This window comes from Pelophylax lessonae (assembly GCF_965119305.1).
Source record: "Pelophylax lessonae genome assembly, chromosome: 4".
NCBI classification, from domain to species: domain Eukaryota; kingdom Metazoa; phylum Chordata; class Amphibia; order Anura; family Ranidae; genus Pelophylax; species Pelophylax lessonae.
The window spans coordinates 165813773-165836874 of NC_138771.1; the positions used below are offsets into that span (position 1 = coordinate 165813773).

Here is a 23102-nt window from a genome sequence, read left to right on the forward strand (position 1 = left end):
TGCACAGTCTATTTTGCCTTTAGTAAATAAACCCCATAGGTTAACACAGAGCTGCTTTTAGGCCCGGTTTCCACTGCTGCGGCTACAGAGTCGCGCGACTCTGTAGTGTTCACTTGTTCGCGGCTTTCAGTGAGACTTGTCCCTCATTATAGAAGGAAGTCGCACTGAAGTCGGCCCAAAAGTAGTGCACAAACTACTTTTCAAGTCGCTGCAACTCAAGTCGCGGCAGTGAGAATGGGCCAAATAGAAATTAATGACTTTTCACTTGCTGTGCGACTTGACATGTGTCAAGTCACACAGCAAGTCGCAATAGTGGAAACCGAGCCTTACAGGCTGAAGAAAGACCTCAAAATGCCTGTATAAGCAGAATTTGTTACGCCCATTGTGCATGGACCCTTAAAGGGAAAGTACCATATAGTGTTTTTCAATATATTCTCTTTAATATGTTCAGCCCTTAAGATTAAAATATAAATCATGTTTATTTTTGTTTAAATCATATTGTAAATGAAAATGTTATTTTTACAATTTTCTTTCAGCAGACAACAAATTCTGTGCAGGAGCAGTGGTTTTCTCAAACTTGAGATAGCAGTTCTTAAATACACATAAATGACATATAGGGTGATAAAATCCCCTCTCTCTGTCCTATCAGAGACAAGAGCATTAGTATACACAGGTATCCAAAAAGCAAGAAGGCATTTGTGGTCTCTCTAACTATAACGTTTAGCATGCTTTGAAAACTGAGTGTCATGGGGCAAATGTGAGAGGGTGTGTTTAAAGTATATCTAAAGTCAAAACTTTTTTCATTAGTAATTTTGGATATTACAGGGAATGGCTAAAACCTCTGTCCAGTTTCTTTCTTTTTTTTTTTGCCACTTGTGTTCCTGTAGACAGAATAGGATGTAGGAGGAACACTTTCCAAAATCTCCTCTCAGACAGTTGTCACTGGAACAAGTGTCCTCACTGTTGAGCGCTTCGGTAGTTCGTTGCCTTTTCCTGTTAGGTCTGCAGAAGTCCTGTAGTAGATCTCGGGTGCAATGTTTTCCAGGCTCCAAGTAAAAAAAATATTAAATGCACATTTTTTACCTGCAAAAATATGTGCATTTATTATTTTTTTTTTTTAAAGGTGAATTATTCCTTTAATGTTGATGTGTAAGATATAGATTTTATACAAATACAAAATCAGTTTAAATACTTGTAAACGTAAAAAATAAAACTGAACAAACACCAAGTTTCCGTTTAAAGTGAAAGCAAACACAAATCAGTTCAGGATAGTTATGCATTTTTATTGTACATACTTTATTATAGTTTAATAGAGATTGTCACGGGTATGCTCGATAAGAATGGTAAGGGCCAGCCAGGTCTCCTCAGCAGTAGGAATGATCTGGTTAGCTGGAAGAGCAAATCCATAGCGACCAGTGTCACGAAGCTCAAAGGTATAGGAGTGTTTAATACCCTGGTTGTAGGTCCAATCAATGGTTCCACCACTGGCTTGGTCTGCAAAGAAAAAAAAAAAAAAAAAACTATTGCTGATGGTGCTGTAAATTTAATTTTGAAAGGAATTTTTTTAATTATCTTGTATGCCAGATAGAGCGGAGATAAAATATACAGTCCAACAGCATGATAAATATTATATTTTACAATATATCAAAAAAGGATTATCTGACATTTTGTTAACTGCCATTGAGGCAACGCTAAGTATTTAAGGTAATACTTACAGATGGTGCTGATGATGCTTCCATAGGTGTATGAAGTGCCATAGAGGGAGGCCAAAGCGTTAACTGCATTTCTAGAGACTTCATGCTGCATGGAAAAAAGGCAAACATTTTTTGGACATTGTTTTTCAGATGTATTTTGAAGGCAAAATATGTTGACTGTCATTGAAGTAATACACAGAAATATTGATAAGTAAAGCTCATTGAGCATACCAATTCAGCTTGGTTAGAGGCGGGAGCAGTAGTATATCCATAAGGGTAGAGAAGCATCTGAGAATAGCTGTGGATTGAAATAAATCCCTTGATATTGCCGTGGCTCTTCACAAAGTCCACAATAGCCTTGACTTCTGACTCAGAATGGGCAGCACGTCCTCTGTAGGTCTCAGAGCAAGGGCTGCTGCTGGATCCAGCACCTGGTGAACAATTCAAAAATTCATCAATTTTAATATCCCTGAGTTTCCAGTAGTTTGTGTTTTAAATTATTATATGCTTAGTTGGCCAATATTTTATTTCTGTTTTGGAAAGAGTGGAAAGAATTAAAACCTCTTTCTACACTGCCTGGCCAAAAAAAAAAGTCGCCACCTGGAATTAACTAAGCAACTAACTAAACTAAGCATGCAGTAACTATCCTATTGGATAATTACTGCACGTGCCCAAAGAATGAGGTCAGCTTACTACCTAAATATACTGAATGACCAGGTTATTCCATCTGTGGATTTTTTCTTCCATGATGGCATGGGCATTATCCAAGATGATAATGCCAGGATTCATCGGGCTCAAATTGTGAAAGAGTGGTTCAGGGAGCATGAGACATAATTTTCACGCATGGATTGGCCACCACAGAGTCCAGAACTTAACACCATTGAGAATCTTTGGGATGTGCTGGAGAAGGCTTTTCGTAATGGTCCGACTCTCCCATCATTTGGTGAAAAATTAATGCAACACTGGGTGAAAATAATCTTGTGACATAAGCTTATCTAAACAATGCCACAGGGAATGCATGCCGTAATCAAAGCTAAAGGTGGTCCGATGAAATATTAGAGTGTGTGACCTTTTTTTTTTGGTGGCGACTTTTTTTTTTGGCTGGGTAGTGAAGATTTTTCAGATGACTCCTTACTGGGTTATTTCCCCCTTACTACATTTCCTGGTGATAGGAGGAGAGGAAGTGAAGAAAATATCTGCAACAGAAACACGGCCTTTGTCAGATTTTTATTCTTGTACTCAGAGGAGATATGCCCTTTTGTCCTGTTGTGGGTCAGGATGTAATGGAACTTCCTCACTCTTTTAAAAACTTTAAAAAATACAGTTTTGACATTTAGTGGGATGTAGTATTTGCATTTGCCATTGCATTTGGATTTAAAGATTCCAGTCCTGACTTGGACCACAATATTTTAAAAACCAAGCTCGAACAGTAGAGACATAATCCTTTTTAAAATTCATTACAATTTAATTTCTTAAACTGACTGTGGATGCCCTGGCGAAAGCAAAATGAACTGCAATGCAAAATGCCAAGGTTAAATTTATATTCTATAGGACGTTTAGGCATTCAGCTTTTGTCACAACAAGCCCTTCCCCTTCCGCTACTAGCTTTAGCCTCTTGTTTAAATTGTTCAATAGAAAATTAAATAATTTATAGAAATTGAATTAGGAAACCAGTAAATGTTACCTCCAAAGCCAGCATCCCAGTTTCTGTTGGGGTCAGTTCCTACACAGAGAGAGCCACTGTTAGGGGATCTGGTCTTACGCCACATACGGTTCTGTAACAATAAAGGTGGGAATGCTAAAGTTCTTTCTGATGATATACCGTAAATACATAATTTATTTATGGTAAAATGATGAAGATCACAAAAGAGAACACAGCATTGTTACACTGGTGTGGGAGTAAACATAGCCATCAGGGTTGGTGACGATTTCCAAGAAGATATCCAGTGTGTTCAGCGTGGCAGTGAGAGAGGCATCTTTTCCATAATCTGAGACAATCTGCATGGGAAGACACATAAGGAAATCATGGTATATTCGCTTTATGTAGAATACAGAAATATATGACAGATGCTGGACCAGCGCTATTAAACCCACAGTGTGAGGGGAAATTATAAAAATGAATGTAAACAATAGATATAAAAGCAGATATAAAGAATCAAAAAATATCAAAAAATATTGATAAAAAACACAATGATATATGTTTCAGGTGTATATAGATACAAAGTCCAAGGAGTAGAGTCTATGTACAGATGGATGGCTGGGTGGCTGCCGTCTCTATCAGAGTTAGGAGGAGACTCTGTGCATGGTAGAAAAAGAGAGAGAACAGAGCAGCGCCACCTGAGTGTAGTATTAAAACAATACTTTATTGGCATAAAAGGTAATGCACTCACATGAGTGATAGGAAAGCAGACTTTACAGCAAGTCACCCGATCCACTGCCGGGGAGGCAGGAGAGGTGTAGACAGCCCTGGGTCCTGGCTGTGTCAGTGGCTTCTGGCACTTCCTGGTGTCCTGTTGGCGTCACAGCTTCTCCCTCATCACATCCGGTGAAAGCGGGGTGGTGCTAGCGTTCGAGGCATGCATGCCCCTTCGTCAGGCATTGTCTGACAATGCCTGACGAAGGTGCATGCATGCCTCGAACGCTAGCACCACCCCGCTTCCACCGGATGTGATGAGGGAGAAGCTGTGACGCCAACAGGACACCAGGAAGTGCCAGAAGCCACTGACACAGCCAGGACCCAGGGCTGTCTACACCTCTCCTGCCTCCCCTGCAGTGGATCGGATGACTTGCTGTAAAGCCTGCTTTCCTATCACTCATGTGAGTGCATTACCTTTTATGCCAATAAAGTATTGTTTTAATACTACACTCAGGTGGCGCTGCTCTGTTCTCTCTCTTATTCGCTTTATGTGTAGCCGTGAGTGGACTACCATTATCTGTCCCTGCAGACTTACTTTCTGCTCTCAGACTCTATAATCCCCTAGTGTTGGACTCAAGTTTCATGCATCAATCTCTTGAGACTGGGAGAAAGGCATCATGGGAACTGTAGTCTTCTACAAGGATATTACTGCACTGCTGAGCTGTTTAAGAACTGTACTTCCCAGCAAGCCATGGGCTCCAGGAGAGAATTGTGGGAGTGACTATAAATTAATCTGCTGAACAGGCCCACACTCTTTTGCTTCCCGGGATCCATTGTGTGTGCATGAGTCTGCCACAGAGGGAGCAGACTGAGGCCTACTGCACACAACCCAGCTGTCTTTAGACTCAGCCCAGGTGGGACGGATGACCATCACTGCATCGCGGACATTCCTGCGGTATCTCTGATTGAGTGGAGCTGGTGAGACTCACTGAAACAGCAGAGTGCAGCCATCTCAGTGTCCCACAGCGTGGAGAGTTGCCGCTGCCTGTTCTTTCAGGACTCATAAGAAGGACATCAGGACTGGTGAGAGAGCACCTGCTCAGAGTCCAGTTACCAGTTGCTTCAGTTTCTTAGACACTGAACACAGACACTCTACATCTGGTTTAGTTAGTAGATCATTGATATTCAGATCCAGCTATTCTGCATTGCCTGTTTCACACTGTGCTACACTGGGGAATCATTTGTTCTTTAAGCTCCAACTGCCAGTGAAGATCTTAGCAAGGCCTTGTAAACTGAACATTGCTATATCATTGCTCTTAAAGGGGACACGTTACTGGTATCTAGATGATCTCTTCTCTCATTGGGATACAGGTATTATAGGACGGCCGGGGTTTCCCTTTAGTAAAAGCGTTTCTTATAGCAATATATAGCTTTCTGAGAGATTCATTCACTTACTGCAAGATGCTGAGTACATTTGGCGTATTTACTTGTTATTTTAATTCTTTATTCACTTTTCTTTAGTGTTAATTCAACTGATCCCTGGCTTTTTATCCAGGGTCTAGTTGATTAATACTCTTTTCAAGCCTTTTTCTTGAGTAAAGCTGAGCTAAGGAGTTAAAATCTATTTCCATTGTGTCAGTGTGTCATTTAAAGGTATACACAACATGTCTGAACATAGAGTGTCAGGAGGGCTGGACGGTTCACGGGGTCAAAGCAGCACAGAAGAACATACAATTACCAGCAACACTCAAGGGGGCAGTGCTACATATGCATTACTTTTATTGGACTTTTAATGATGGGTACAGTCTCCATGTTTTTTAAGGAATGCCCTAATTGTTTTGCCATTTCCTAACAAAAGAATAGGTTTGTTTCAATTTCTTCTATTGTCATTTTACCAATGCATTTTTACTTTAGAAAAGACCTTCCTATTTCATTTTTTTATTTAATTTTTTTTTTTAATTCTGCTATCTTTGGTTAAAATGAACCTGTTTTAGAGAATACCTCTAAAACCACTAGTTGATTGGTTGTCATTCTGATCCTCAAGCTTTACTACTAACCTGAGACAATTAAGAAGCCAAAGAAGTCAGGCCTGCATACTTATTCCAGGTAAGTTACTCAATAACAAAGACAAAGGATCGGAAGGCTAGCGAGGCTAATAACATTTTCAGATGAGGACACTAGCACTAGCCTAAACCAGTAATATAGTTTGTATTGGCAGTCTAGTTTAATGTCATACTCAAAATGTGTGCTCTAATCATACATCACTCTAATCCAGAATAAGAAATATAGGAGTAATGGTTATTTACCTTTTTAGCAAACCAGACTCCACTGGCCTGAGTGACCCACTCACGGGAATGAATTCCAGTATCAATCCAGAAAGCAGGACGGTTGGCTCCAGTACTAAACTAAAAAAGAAAGCAACACATTTTTGAAAAAACAATATTTGACAGCACATGTCATTTGGCAAATGCTAGTTACTTGTCACAACAATAAGTTTGAGAAAGTACTACTATATGATCTATTTTATGATCATGTGAATAAGGTCTGTTGGATGCTGAAAACTTCATGACATTAATCTGACATTCCTATCTTATAAACAGAAATCTGATATCCCTATCTGTATATACAGTTAGACACAAGAGAATTGCTCCCTCAGGAGCTGGAATTTTTTAGGTTCCAATAGTGCTTACAAAAGACATATATGAGAACTTTTAGCATGTTTTATTTAATTGATTCAAAAATTATTTTAGAAACAACACATAAAGACATATATTTATATAAAAATTTAAAATCACTCCATCTTCGCATTCTGGAGAGTAATCAATATAGTCAACAGTTGGTGATACTTCTAGGCTAATAATCCCAACATGTTTTGTCGATGGCTTCGGCTTCCTCAGGGGATGTTTCCTATCACACCACTGTATATTGAAAGAGTAATTAATCATCCAGACTGCAGCTTGTTTTTAGAAGTGAGGTCTAATAATACCCAATTAAACTAGCTCAGACAAGAACCCAGCAGTTGGTTGTGGGACGGGACATTCATGTGCCAGCCGCAATAGGGAGAATTCAGATCCTCTCCAATGGGGAGATATTTGTTTCCCAGATCCAGGGCCGCTGATAGAAATCATGGGGCCCCGTACAGCCTACCTGATGGGGCCCCCTTTAGCCCCACCCTCAACTCCGCCCCTGGTCCCGCCCCAGACCCTGCCTTATATGTGCTGCTTTTACTAACAGAACAGTCTGGTTTTTCTCCTTGCTTTGCAGTGAGACTAAATAGCCAGATCACTGATCTGTGTACAAAGCATACAGCAAAGTCAGTATAACTAGCAGAAGATGGAGATATATAGGCTCACAACATGCATTGCTCTTTTACGTTTGGAAAATTGTTACTGCCATCAGAACCTTATCACATGGGTATTTTGTTACATGGCAGGGTCTCTTAAAGAAATACAGTGATTATAAAAATTTTTCATCAGCCATTGCTGACCATTGCTTTTGAAAATGCTAGCTGCTTTACTGGCACATGATGCAGTGGCTTCAATACATTCTGCAATTTTAGCTAAAATTAGCAAAACTAATTTAGGTGGGTCTTATATTACAAAGCAAAGTATGCTTATTTAGTTCGGGCCCCTTCTCCATGCTGCAGTACAATTCAAAATAAAAAACCTGTGGGGGAAAAAAAGTTAATAATTTACTTAGGAAATGTACTAAACCTGCAGCTTACATGTGCTCCATCCACAATATAGTGTGGCTCCCTCTGCTCACTGTAAGCTGTCTCTCCTTGCCACTGCTGCTGCCACCCGCCTCACATAAGCCTCTTGATCTCGGCTGCTGAGTGGGGACCTGAGCGGAGGAAGATCACTCCGCCAGGGTAGGCAATGGGCAGCCACAGTGGCAGGCATCCGGGACTTTAGCACAGCAGCCAGCAACATGCGGAGCAGGTGCGGGAATGCGCATGCGCCGAAAATTGAAAAAAAAAAAGTCCCTCAACTGCTCCGCCTCCACCATCCCATAATCAGAAAGGGGCCCTGGAATTGCATGTAGTATATAACACCCCCTAAGCTAGAAGGAGTGGAATGAGCGGGGAGTGCATTTTGTCTGTGAGGCTGCCCGGGCCCTCCCTGCTAAGCTCATGTACTGGCTTATCAGTGGCCCTGCACTGAGAACCCTCAAGTGTTTTTCTAATGGGGTAATGTCTGTTGAGGACCATAGCATCAGGAAGTCCTGAACCTCTTGCAAGTCAGAACCCGGGATCCATAGGACCTTGAAGTGCCTAGCCCCGAACTGATCCACAATGGGGTCGGGCCCCAAAATCATGCCAATCAATAGCCCTGTCTATGAATGACTTGTAATGTCTCTATGGGTGGCCAGATGTAAATGCACTCATATCCATTTTACATCATGCTAGCTTTGATCTATAACATTTAGGTCTGCAGACCCGGAGGAAGGAGGGTGTATGGACACAAGTCCATTTACATCCAAACCCCCATAGACCTACATGGAACATTCAATCAGATCCGCATGTAAAGCTGACAGGCGGACCTAATTGAAAAGCTTGGTTGAAAGGCTATTTAAGGGGAGCGGTGGTAGTGGGAGGTAAAAACATGGCTCAGCTGCATGTTCTTACTCCCCCTTTCCCCTTCCAAACACAAGAGTGAACTAGCAACTCATGCTTATAATCATATTCATTATGATGATCACAGCACAGCATGTACTTTATGGCTCTGTGTCACATGGCTGCTGGGTGCTGACTTTGTTAAGGCTGCACTGTGTTACAATCAGTATGGCCATAAGTTAACAAAGTCAGCACCCAAAAGCCATATAACACAGAGCCAGAGCCATAAAGTACATGCTGTGCTGTGATCATCATAATGAATATGATTATAAGCACACAGTCAGGGAGTCTGGGAGCTGTACCTTCCTTCCATAGAAGTCTGTCAGTGTCACTGTGTGCTGCTGGTCTGTGTACTGCTGAGCCCTCTCATCCATCTCTCATCAGTCACTTCCTCATTCCACAGCATGCACAAACGAATCACTCCGCCAGGGCGGCCGGAACTACATATTCATTCAGTGCAGCATATTCACAGTGCACAAGGTTAGCGTGCCTACGCCCCGAAAATGGAAATAAAGTCCCTCCTCTGCTATCACCTCCTGGGCCCCTCTGTTGACCTCATGGGGCCCAGGAAAATATATTTATACACCCTGTAATGAAATTGAAGTGGGGGATGGAATTTAAAGGATTTCTATTTATTTAGGCAGAAGTTAACTTTAAAGCTGCCCGGGCCCCTAGTGGAGCTCATGGAGCCCGGGCCCGGTACAGCAGTGCTGGTTGTACTGCCCTATCAGCGGCCCTGCCCAGATCCACAGCTTGTGTGTGTCCCAGCTTTCCCGCTGATCAGCCTGAAACTCAGATTCCAGTCCCCCTGAAACTCAGACTCCAGTTTTTGGTTGATGGATCCAACAAAGTCTAGTACCTTGGGGACTTTGGGAGGAAAAACTTCATGGCTAGTTCTCAGTCCTGCATGGCAGCTACAGCTAATATAAGGAACTCTAATTATGTCTTCTAGTTTTTTATTTTATTTTAACATATATATCAAATGTGAATGAAAGCAGCCAGCTGTGCAAGACAAGCAAGAATAAAGCCAGAAAATATGCCAGGCATATTACCACTGGGGTCTCCAAGAACTATAAAAAGGCAAGAAAACTCATAGATGAAAAGATTAAAAATTAGTTAAAATCTGCGTTAGAGCTTACCCTTTTTCTCTTTTTTACACTGAGTGCTACAATCATTGACCCTACTACACAAGCACATATGCCTTCAATGGAAACATCATCATTTGCAATTCACTACAACATAAGATCATTTTCAAAAAACATATATCACTTACCTTAAGGACATTGAGTGGGCGACCTTCATAGCTCTTGCCAATCTCAATCTTGCTCACTAAGCCAGGGTTTTCAGCCACCAATGAGTCAATAAAGTTGTTAATCTGAAGAAACACATAATAGATGTATATGATTTTCAAAAACACATTCATATGACAGATCAGAGTAAGAAACTATGATTTATAAAGACAATTGTCCATCTATCAGGTTAGCTACGACAAGCTAAATGTTTCTTTACAAAGTTAAACATATTCATACCTCATCGAAAGTATGGTAGGTAGCATAGTTAAAGGTGTTAGTGGAACGGGAATTTTCCATGGAACGAGCAATCTTCATTTCTCTCTGTTCTTCATCCAGCAAAGCCTGTCATAATATAAAAAAGGATGATCATGTATACTAACCTGTAAAAAATAATTTATATTTTTTATTAGAGTAATATATTTCTTTAAGGAGTTTTTAAATAAGGAAGTGCAAAAAATGATCCATTTCTTCCCTGCCTTTTCCTGCAGCAACATATTACTGCAAATGTATTTATTGATGGCTGATAAACAAAAAGTATATCAAAATTAATATATATTTTTTAATTTTGCAGAGATACACGGAAAAGTACCAGATGAAGGCCCCTCTTACCAGACCACCCCCTCACCCCACCATTATGTAAAAGTGTTAACACTACAAGACAAATAATCAGTTATCAAAATAGACACATATCAATAAGGAAAAAGGTAACATAAAACAACCACTCCACCATTAACCCCCATGTAAACACATCATTCTCATTGGCATGTTCACTTCGCATTAAATTCTCATGCAAGCATTTTTGAAAATGAAGATTTGAAAAAACAGCATTTGGACACCAATTCATATTTACACAAACCTGACTTTATCTTTTCTTATAGGTCTATGTATAAAAATGTTGCTGTTTGAATGTGAGAAACAACCGCACAGCCCCAAAATTTGTGTAACATCATTATTATTTTATCGCATCTCCTATGATTTTAAGCAACATCTAGTGACCATAATGCATTTTTTTTTATTATTTTGGCGCTTATGATCATAGAAGATAATTAAATTGCACAAAATATGGAAATTTTTGTTGGGGTTCTGTAAGTGTTCGTAGATTTTAGAAGGGACAGGCCTTAACTGGTACCACTTTTTTCTAAGGATGTGTGTGTGGAGCGGGTCTCAATCTTTCAGTTTTTGGGTACATACATTTCTGAAAACTTGTTATGGACAATGAATGTCAAAGCCATCATGAAGAAATCACATCAATATTTACATTTTTTAAGACTCTTAGGAAGAGTGGCTTGGAGAAGAAAGTGCTAGAGACCTTCTATCGTTCTGCCATTGAAAGTATGTTAATATATTGTACGAGCTGCACATAGATGTATGAGGATGGACACACATGCTTTCAAGAAGCACAGAAAACTGTAGGGGGTGAACTCGCTGAGAGACCAGACCCACCCTGGATGTAATTTCTTTGAATTAATAATGTCTAGGAGATGTTTTAGGACAATGAAAACAAGGACACATAGATATAAAGAGAGTTTTTTTTTCCCAAAGGCTATTAAGGCTATTAATGCAGGAATGAAATGAAAGAGGTCATATAGTATTACGTTATCGTTTTGTTATTTAGTTTTTAGTATGGGGAAGTTTTTAATATGTTTGGGATAATTAAATTATGTATGTGTAGCACGCCCCCTACAGGGGCTGCTGAGTATGTTCGTTTACTCCACATTTCCTTGAACCTGAGACACCTCCAACCCGCTTGACACTATGGGTTCTGACATGATAGTTCAGGAAACACAACAATGACGCATGAATATAGATATATCAGTTTTACTGACTTTAAATGGAAAAGGAACAAATGCAATTTCAACACAACAGGAATTATGACAATCTAGAACCAGAGTGAGATTCTGAGTCTTAAAGTCCCATAAAGCACAAAGTAACCAAAGACTCAGAATCCTTTATTTCAATACCATCAGAGGCAAATAGATCTAATGATATGTAACTGAAGAAATGTACGAATATGTAAGAATAATGCAATCCTGCTATAAAAGTATGAGAGTGACAATATCTAACTCTATACTAACTACAAATAAGACAGTCAGATCTAACTAGTTCAGCTGCAGGAATATCTCTCAATGGAATATACTTCAATAACAAATGTAACCTGACAGAGTGCACTCTATCACCTATAGGGGGCCCCCTTTGTCCCTGAATTAAGTGAGTCTTCTTCCTGAGCAAGGCCTTGCTGGTCTTCGCCGGCAGTAGGAGCTCAAATCATTCCAAGAATGATATTTGTAATCCAAGGGGAAAAGGGGTACTTGTATCCAGGTTCTGACTAAAATAAACAGTAGGATCCGCTGTGTGTATATAGGAGTTCACCACGCACTAGGCAAACTCAGCAGTGTCCCATGGCAACCACTCCACTATCTCCTAGCTCTCACTGTAATTATACTGAGTCACAGGCCTTCTCTCTGTGTCCGTGAGCTGCTGTACCCACTACAATGGGATATCTCTCACCCAACTCCTGAGTACTTCTCTCCAGCAGTCCTCCGCCCTGGGCGTGTCCCCCCCCCGCCACCTCTCAGTTCTCACTAGTGCCTCCACACTAGGCTTCAGTCTCGCTCCCTCTGGTCCCTGAAGCAGGTCTCTGGCTCTGTCCCCCTCACACGCGGTCCCCGAGGCAAGAGAGTGAATCTCTGATCTGCCCTTTATTTATAGACCTCCCCACAATCCCCTGTGGGACCCGTGGCTCCCTGGGAGTATAGTTCTATTCGACCATTCCACATAGTCTTCATCCTCCACTGGACCACATATCCCATAGTCCAATGCGCCACTCTTCAGGAGAAGCTCAGAGCAAACAGCAAATTTAAAGAAACAGTACATCATTCTTAACTATGCTGGTAGCGATTTCCTCGCTTGGCTACATATGATGTGTGTGCAGTTGTATGATTGTCGTGTAGGAATAATGGGTGGAGTAGAATTGTAATTTCATTGGGAATTTGTTTTCTTTAATGATAATAAATCTTATTTTATCTTATCTTGTCACATTCGTACAGCAAATATTTTATACATGGACTTGTTAAAGCGCACCTAGCTGTAACATCCAAGGCTGCTTACAATATCTGGGCCTGTTCACCAAGTATTAGTAAGTACAAATTGTACCGATAAAGAACAAAGTTAGGGGTTATACTTACCTCACTTCTGTCTTTCCCCTGCAGCATCTCAGTAAGGATGACACCACACTCCTTCCGGCTAAATACTGGGGAATGCAAAGCAGCTGAAATCTCATGAGAAGATGAGAAAAAGAAACTCCATGATGCAAAACAAGTTTGCTCAGGGAGATAGAGATTTGGTGGACTTTAAAGGCACATATTAAGTAGGCAAAAGACTACCATAGATATAAAAAACGTATATTCTTTTATTTAACCAAAGTTTTTTTAAAAAAGAACAAAAGTTCAAAAACACAGAATTATACAATGACATACATATTATTTGAAATAAGAACATTTATCATATCTATAGGTCAAAATATTTGATATACAGATATTGTAGTAGTTACACTTTGTGAGTATTAGGATAGTGGTCTGAAGAGGTCGACGCGTTTCGCCTTAGCTTCTTCTGGACCTCAGACGCAAATATACAATTTATCTCTTTTAGTGGAAACAGAAACATGCAATTAGTACAGAGCATTTTATGTTACATTTTATTTCCATATCTTGTATTAAATTGTTAGTCAAAAACAACACACCTCTCAAAATGCAGAAAACCATGTGATCCGTGGTCATCAGTATCAGTATATCATATTGATCATAGAGTAATAAAAAATGGGAAGTGAAGAGGGAGAGAGCCAAGGCCCAAAAAACTGGTGGAGTAGGCCACCTATATATATGGGGCAAAGGAAAAACGTATGAATCTCAAAAGGGTATCTCAGTATCCTCAAATAATAGTAATGATTTATGTTATATTTACCTCAATTCCCACACTGGAATCTATCAAGGATTCAGGTCGGGATCAGAGCAATGATATGGAGGCTGCTATTGGTTGTATCACATGAGGGTCTAATAAGAGAAGTAGTGTATATATTTATATTAGTATTCCCATATCTCATCCATTCAATAGAAATGGAGAGACAAAAACACAAATATATAAAACCACAAGGTTCTATACTTATGAATACATCTCCAAATTGATTCATTATTACCTTTGTATCCTTCTGTTTAATCTTAGACCATATTGGGACCCAGTCCCCTTATAGCAGTAGATATAGGTGTCTTGTAACGTTGGATGGATTTCCATCCAACGTTACAAGACACCTATATCTACTGCTATAAGGGGACTGGGTCCCAATATGGTCTAAGATTAAACAGAAGGATACAAAGGTAATAATGAATCAATTTGGAGATGTATTCATAAGTATAGAACCTTGTGGTTTTATATATTTGTGTTTTTGTCTCTCCATTTCTATTGAATGGATGAGATATGGGAATACTAATATAAATATATACACTACTTCTCTTATTAGACCCTCATGTGATACAACCAATAGCAGCCTCCATATCATTGCTCTGATCCCGACCTGAATCCTTGATAGATTCCAGTGTGGGAATTGAGGTAAATATAACATAAATCATTACTAATATTTGAGGATACTGAGATACCCTTTTGAGATTCATACGTTTTTCCTTTGCCCCATATATATAGGTGGCCTACTCCACCAGTTTTTTGGGCCTTGGCTCTCTCCCTCTTCACTTCCCATTTTTTATTACTCTATGATCAATATGATATACTGATACTGATGACCACGGATCACATGGTTTTCTGCATTTTGAGAGGTGTGTTGTTTTTGACTAACAATTTAATACAAGATATGGAAATAAAATGTAACATAAAATGCTCTGTACTAATTGCATGTTTCTGTTTCCACTAAAAGAGATAAATTGTATATTTGCGTCTGAGGTCCAGAAGAAGCTAAGGCGAAACGCGTCGACCTCTTCAGACCACTATCCTAATACTCACAAAGTGTAACTACTACAATATCTGTATATCAAATATTTTGACCTATAGATATGATAAATGTTCTTATTTCAAATAATATGTATGTCATTGTATAATTCTGTGTTTTTGAACTTTTGTTCTTTTTTAAAAAAACTTTGGTTAAATAAAAGAATATACGTTTTTTATATCTATGGTAGTCTTTTGCCTACTTAATATGTGCCTTTAAAGTCCACCAAATCTCTATCTCCCTGAGCAAACTTGTTTTGCATCATGGAGTTTCTTTTTCTCTAATTAATAGGATTATGGCACACAAGGGTCAGCTCAACCAAAAACCCCCCTCTTTTCTCATGAGAAGATGATTCTTGCAATGGACTGGAATATCCGCTCTCTTGCTTTCACTTGCTTAACATTCTTTAGAAATCTCACTGCAAGGACAGTGACATCTTGCCCAGCAATGGCAAACAGAGGGGCAAGGTATGTGTATGTGTATATATATATATATATATATATATATATTTTTTTTACAGGTACATTTTATACCTACTAACAGTAGGAGATTTGAAAAGGGTGAGGGGCCAGGCAATTTGATTGGATTTTGAATTTTTTTTCAAGGCCTGTTTTAAAGTGGATGTAAACCCTCACATATACCCAGTGAAGTGAACAGCCTTAGATGATATACAGAGATTAAACAAATCCTCCTACATATATTTTACTTGTATATGTGCTGTCTTCATCTTTCTAGACTGTTTAGAAAGTGTACCTCCTGTTAGAATTTTCTCTTCCTGATTCACCTGTGGGAGGGAAGTTTGGCCATACACTGTGGGACAGCTGATTGGAAGAAATGCACGGACCCCCTTTCCACATATGCAGTAACAGGAAGAGCCGTGCTGTGAATAGACCAGCTCTCTGCAATCTATTTATAGCACGCACCCAACACAAAATTCAGCCTGGTTTTATCTCAGTTGACGGGGAACTTGTCAGAAGTTATAATGCTAATAACAGAATAACAGAGCAGCTATGGGAATTAGGGATTTGAAGAGAGATAGGTAAACACTACAGATATATGTGCCCAGGTCAAATTTCATGAATCAGGTTTACATCCACTTTAAGCTAACAATTTACATAAGTAATTTTTTTAAAGTCAAAAATACATTTAGTGACTGTTTTGGAGCCTCAGTATGCACCAAGAAAAAGTGGTCTGGTTTGCTAATTATGGAAAACCTAAAGCGCACATATGTCCAGACAATGGACATTCTAGTATTTACATTTTTAACAAGCAGTAAAAGAGATTTAAAACAAGATCTTTCTACCATTACCACTGAGCAGTAAATGTATGTTATAGAAAGGCTTGTGTGATTAAAATGCTGTATTCTGTATAATTACCTTTAAATATAAAGTCAGTATGTACCTTTTATATATACAGACTGAGACTGGTTTTGCTTTATTTTTTTCCTCCCCCTTTTTGGTGGGATTTACTGGTTTATTGCTTTCATTGTTCTACAAGTCTATAAGCATTCCATTCTGTAACCTTTTGCACAGAGACACTTACTTCTGTATTTTGCTTACTTTTGCAATAAATAGTATTTAAAAAAAAAAAAAAAAAAAACAAGATATTTTCTCATAGATGGGTTTTAACCACTTGAGTCTCCAGGCCATTTTTCTCACTAAATCTCGAAAATCCCTTCAAGGCCTCTTTGTTTGTTTTAGCGATGCCTCAGTTCTGTACATCATAACTTTTAGCATTTGTAGTCTACCCAAAGTATTATAGTATTATACATTGTTTATTTGGGACAGATAAGGATTTAGTTTGCTAGAAAATTTGGATACACATGTTTTTATTTCCTTGTTTTTTTTTTTTTGGAAATAAAGTGTAACAAATTTAAGAAACAAGTTTAAAAAGTGTAAAAAATATATAAAAACTATTAAATAAATGGACAGTGTGTGTGAGTATAGTTCCTTCTCAAAATTATCCCCAGGTCAGAAAAATGATGTGATGATCTAAGTGATATAATGCGATAATATTTTACTTTTCTTTTCATCATCGGGAGTCTGGATCTCGTCAGTGAAGACCTAATCTATCTGAACAGCAACAGATCATTTCCACTGCTGCAGGTTGGGGAAAGAAAGAGCTGCTACAGCTTTGCCTGAGATTTTGTTCTGATAAGCAGTGCTGTTAAAGCGGAGTTCCGGCCTCAAATACCTTTTTTTAACTAAAAATACCCCTATAATACTAATCCATTGCCCTTTACAGAACCGCTATTCTCATACTTACAAGGTGTATAGTATTGGATTTTAGTCAAAATATTACTTTTAAAAACACTGTCTGAGCACGGCCATCTTGGATGTGGGCATCTGAAGCCGCAGTGTAATCTGCTGTGTACCTGATTCCAGGAAGTATTCTGGGAGTTCTTCCTGATTCCAGCCTCCTGGGAGTGATGACAAACAGCTCCCAGGATGCAATGCAAAGGCGGAAGTGATGTCGGTGGCCGCGGCCACAGAGGGGGGAGAAGGAGGAAGTACAATCAAAAATGCCCTGAAAATAAGGTAAGGGACCCCCGAAAAAAATTGAAAATGCCCAATTGTTGATCAGCATAGCGAGCACTCGAGGAATCATTAAAGTTGCAAAATAGGCCGGAACTCCACTTTAAGTCACTATACTCCAAATGTAAACACAACATGGAAGCATTGTTTTAACATTCTCTACAACAGCATGCCCTTATGCAGTTATCTGTAGGAGGAATGGAATCCCAGGGACTGATTATTCCAGCTCCTAAGCTTAGTGCTAGACCCCAACTGTCACTGATGGCTAGCAGTTTTACCACAAGAAGCCGCCGGGACTTACAGGAGCTGCTAAAGTCCATCTAGCATTTTAAAGTGATCCTAGGACTAACAGCTGCTTTCATTTTAAAATTGCACACTTGACTCAAGTGCTTAAGCTTGTGTTTTATATGCAATGCTATTTCCCATGTGTGTATACATTAGAATACTGCTAGGCTGAAACATTCCTGCTCTAGATACAAAATAAAAGGGAAAGGAGCTTTTATTCAAAATGCCTGTGAACTTTGAATATTCATTTCTCCACAATCCTTGCAGCTACATAGGTGAATAAGAGTTTGTTTTAAAGTGCTTTCACTGTTTCTTCAGAATACGTTAATACTTTAATGTTCATATTCTGGGCACAGGTATAGTATAAAGGAAAAGTTATACTGGAAAAATATAAACATTTCCATTGATGATCTCCTTCCTAAAATACCAGTTGCTTGGCTGTCTCTACTTTTGTTTCTGCCTGATTCACTGACCTTGAACAACCATGCAGTAACTGAACAAAAATGATTTTTGTAACTGTGCAAGTGACTCAGAAATAACTCAAGCCAGTTAACTAGCATTATTGGAAGGAGAAGTAAGTAATAGCATTCTGCGTTTTTCTCCCGGTAGATGTTTTCATTCATTATTTATATATAGTGTTGGTCTTGTGAAAATATAATGCAATTTAAAATTTTGTCAGCAATGACTTAAAAAATGATACAAATATTCTAAGATATAGATGACAAAAGAAAGTACTGTAAAGTAATGTGTGGTATGGCCCTGCCTACTAGCAGTTTAACAGGCATTTTAATAAAGACATTACTCTATTGGTTTTTATCAACATTTTCACTTCATCTTATTAGATCATGTGGAGATTTAATAATTTTTTTTTCCCCAAGTCACATCAAGACAGAGCCTTCCTTAACGATTATGGTACCAGTCACCTGCAAGTCCTGGATCATGACACTGTACTGGATGTTGTTGGACTCCAGGTAGACCTTGACATCCTGGAGGCTGTATAATGGCACACGGATGTCAATGTGTCTGTTGGCATGTGAGGGTGATGTCCAGAAGTCAAGCTGCAAGACATAAAGTAAAGATTGTACCTGTGAGGACTTTTTTTTAGCAGCATTGTTTTTAAAATATGTACCCAATGTTCTCAGTGTCACAATTATTTATGTGCAGGTCAAATGTGACTATATGTAATAAAACTCTGTTGGATTGTGAAAATACACAATTAGAAACAAAGTAAAAGTTACACACAGACACAAACAAACCCGCAAGGTACCAGCACTTAACACAAAATATGGTAGGCACTTGTAGGTCTTCCCAAAGGGAACAGAAATAATACTAAGCTTGTTTTAAAAAATATAATAAAACAACCTTACTAATGCTTCTATTTTCTTTTCAAAGATCTACAAGTACCTACTATACTGTATATACTGTATATATATATATATATATATATATATATATATATATATACAGTATCTCACAAAAGTGAGTATACCCCTCACATTTTTGTATATATTTTATTATATTTTTTCATGTGACAACACTGAAGAAATTACACTTTGCTACAATGTAAAGTAGTGAGTGTACAGTTTGTATAACAGTGTAAATTTGTTGTCACCTCAAAATGACTCAACACACAGCCATTAATGTCTAAAGCGATGGCAACAAAAGTGAGTACACCCCCAAATTACAATGTCCAAATTGGGCCCAATTAGACATTTTTCCTCCCCGGTGTCATGTGACTCGTTAGTGTTACAAGGTCTCAGGTATGAATGGGGAGCAGATGTGTTAAATTTGGTGTTATCGCTCTCACTCTCTCATCTGAAAAAAATAATTATTGCTCTACATAAAGATGACCTAGGCTATAAGAAGATTGCCAAGACCCTGAAACTGAGCTGAAGCATGGTGGCCATGACCATACAACAGTTTAACAGGACAGGTTCCACTCAGAACAGGCCTCGTCATGGTCGACCAAAGTAGTTGAGTGCACGTGCTCAGCGTTATATATCAGGTTGTCTTTGGGAAATAGACGAGTGCTGTCAGCATTGCTTCAGAGGTTAAAGGAGTGGGGGGTTAGCCTGTCAGTGCTCAGACCATACGCCACACACTGTATCAAATTGGACTGCATGGCTGTCGTCCCAGAAGGAAGCCTCTTCTAGAGATGATGCACAAGAAAGGCCACAAACAGTTTGCTGAAGACAAGTAGACTAAGGACATGGATTACTGGAACAATGTCTTGGGGTCTGATGAGACCAAGATAAACTTATTTGGTTCAGATGGTGTCAAGCGTGTGTGGTGGCAACCAGGTGAGGAGCACAAAGACAAGTGTGTCTGGGCTACAGTCAAGCATGGCGGTGGGAATGTCATGGTCTGGGACTGCATGAGTGCTGCCGGCACTGAGGAGCTACAGTTCATTGAGGAAACCATAAATGCCAACATGTAAGGTGACATACTGAAGCAGAGCATGATTCCCTCCCTTGGGAGACTGGGCTGCAGGGCAGTATTCCAACATAACAACCCCAAACACACCTCCAAGACAATCACTGCCTTTCTAAAGAAGCTGAGGGTAAAGGTGATGGACTGGCCAAGCATGTCTCCAGACCTAAACCCTATTGAGCATCTCTGGGGCATCCTCAAATGGAAGGTGGAGGAGCACAAGGTCTCTAACATCCACCAGCTCTGTGATGTCATCATGGAGGAGTGGAAGAGGACTCCAGTGGCAACCTGTGAAGCTCTGGTGAACTCCATACCCAAGAGGGTTAAGGCAGTGCTGGAAAATAATGGTGGCCACACAAAATATTGACACTTTGGGCCAAATTTTGACATCTTAACTTAGGGGTGTACTCACTTTTGTTGCCAGCGGTTTAGACATTAATGGCTGTGTGTTGAGTTATTTTGAGGGGACAGCAAATTTACACTGTTATACAAGCTGTACACTCACTACTTTACATTGTAGCAAAGTGTCATTTCTTTAGTGTTGTCACATGAAAAGATATAATAGAATATTTACAAAAAAGTAAAAGGTGTACTCCCTTTTGTGAGATACTGTATATATATATATATATATATATAGTATATCTGTATACACTCACATATGTCAATTTGGAAGGATGAAAAAAGTTATGTAATTACCCCTAGGTCCTCAAAGTTTTCGAGTTCCCTGACCACGCTTACTTCATCCTCACTAATGGGAAGAATTCTCAGGACTTGTTGTCTGCAAGTAGATAAAATAATAATGTAAATTACACATTCACACTGTTAAAACACGTAAACTGAAAACTTTATGATGACAATATTGATGAAGCAAATCTCCAGAATAAAAATGGATTGATTTTATGTGATAGTGCAGACTTTTTTAGTGTCAAGTTGTTCCAATTTACACTATAGCTGTTTATGGGGGAACGATTAACTGTCAGTACTTTGAAAGCAGACTGCAAAAGTCAAACACAGTGTCTGCATTTACCGGTACAAAGATACAGACATATAGTCAGTTTCAACTAAAGAAATCATGACTGGTGAATCCAGAGCTGCAGTCAAGAGGTCACCACCTTGTGATGTTATCATGTCACTGCAGTGTTTTGGATCCTGAGATAACTCGCTGCTGGAAAGTCAATAGGAGGTGTTGGTCCATATCACTCAGGCATTGATGTGGACACCCAAAGAAGGATCCTCTTCCTTGGCAGGGAAGAAAAATAATCTATTCTACTCTTCAAAAAACCAAGGACTATGGTTGAATAATAATAAAGAGAAATAATACAAAGACCACAGATTTAGGCAAGTATGTTGAGCATTTGGGTAATTTCTTGAAACTAACCTAGCGGCTGTGCCTGCAGTTCAGTTTTTTAAAATGTGTGTAAAACGTAAAAATTAACATGAATTACCCCCTTTTGCTTTGTTAAACATTTTGTTATAAATATGTTCAATAAGTGCAAAAATGCCAAAAATGCAGTTGAACCTGTCAGAAATGTAATGGTCCAAAAAAGATAAGTGCTGTACAGCACTCCACTCCTGCGCTCAGAACCTGGTCCTCAGGCTGCCTCAATCCCGGAACTCGTGCTAGTACTTGGCATCCATTATGGCTAGGCTTTGCTGCCCCTTACGACTGGGGCAGTCGACCAGACACTGTAGATACAAAACAAAGAAAGGGCGCACCAGCCTAGCGCATTATCCTCAGCGAGTTTATTAAATCAAGATAAAAATCAGCTACTCACAAACATTCGTGAAATACAGGCACATCAATTCCATAGAGCCGCCTCATAGTAGAGGTCCGATATCTCGTTGAAAGCCATGGTCTCCAGGCTCTGAGGAAGAGGCATGGCCTCGAAACGCGTCAGCACTCTGCTTTCAACGAGATATCGGACCTCTACTATGAGGCGGCTCTATGGAATTGATGTGCTTGTATTTCACGAATGTTTGTGAGTAGCTGATTTTTATCTTGATTTAATAAACTCGCCGAGGTTAATGCGCTAGGCTGGTGCGCCCTTTCTTTGTTTTGTATCTACAGAAATGTAATGGTGTTCTGTGTACTCTGCAGTTTTATCTCAAACAATGTTATAAGGAAGATTATTAGGACTATACAACACCACCTACTATAAATATGAGAAGAGAGGGAGTTTTTCTTTAGTCTGAGCACTCTTCCTGTCCTAGGGTAACAAGGTTGCTCCTTCATAGATACAGCAAAGGGAGTGAGCTTTGTAGTTTTATGACAGTAAATGTATTATTGCCAAGAACACCACATAAAAATAAAGGAAAAAGGCCTGATAAAAGAAAGCCATTGCAACCACCAAATATAAGTACCGGTAAGATGAAATATATTACGTGTTTGCTCTTGGCTTTAGATACACTTTTACTGAAAGCATTAAAGGAAACCTGTATTCAGAGAAATACATGGACTGACACTGCTGACATTCTTGTGAACAAGATATTTGCCTGCCTGTCTCTGGCTTCAATAATTTATAAGTAATTGGCCCAGAACAGTCATACAGCCAGTGATCTCAAAAGCTACTCAACCTGATATTAAAAGCAGACTGCATTTGGCCATCAACACAAGCCCAATGCCTAGCATCAAAGGTCCTATATTACATTAGAGCTTTGAATACATAAACTTTTTCTTTTTACAAATTCTCTACATACCCGCTGAAATCCCCGGCACTGTAGACGGCAGCCACCAAGGCAAGGAATACCAGTACGCCCTTCATCGTGGAATGCTTAGAGGTTTTACCGTCCAAGTCATTATATATATACTCTTGTCTGTTCAATGATTGCACCGTGCGGCCAAATTTTCTGGCACTGGCTGAAGAGCACCTGATGTTTTCCCACACATACCCAATTAATATAAT

At 39.3% G+C, this 23102-nt stretch overlaps 1 protein-coding gene across 1 annotated transcript; it reads right to left on the reverse strand.

The window, feature by feature from the left end:
* Positions 1-1264: 1264 nt before the first annotated feature.
* Positions 1265-22975, reverse strand: CPA1 (carboxypeptidase A1). The gene is made up of 11 exons (XM_082255303.1): positions 22897-22975; positions 20896-20977; positions 18693-18827; positions 10195-10299; positions 9939-10040; positions 6357-6455; positions 3582-3692; positions 3379-3469; positions 1926-2125; positions 1716-1800; positions 1265-1494 (listed from the first exon to the last, which is right to left on the reverse strand). The coding sequence occupies exons 1-11, from the start codon at positions 22959-22961 to the stop codon at positions 1307-1309; spliced, it is 1263 nt and encodes a 420-aa protein (XP_082111429.1). The 5' UTR covers positions 22962-22975; the 3' UTR covers positions 1265-1306.
* Positions 22976-23102: the final 127 nt, after the last annotated feature.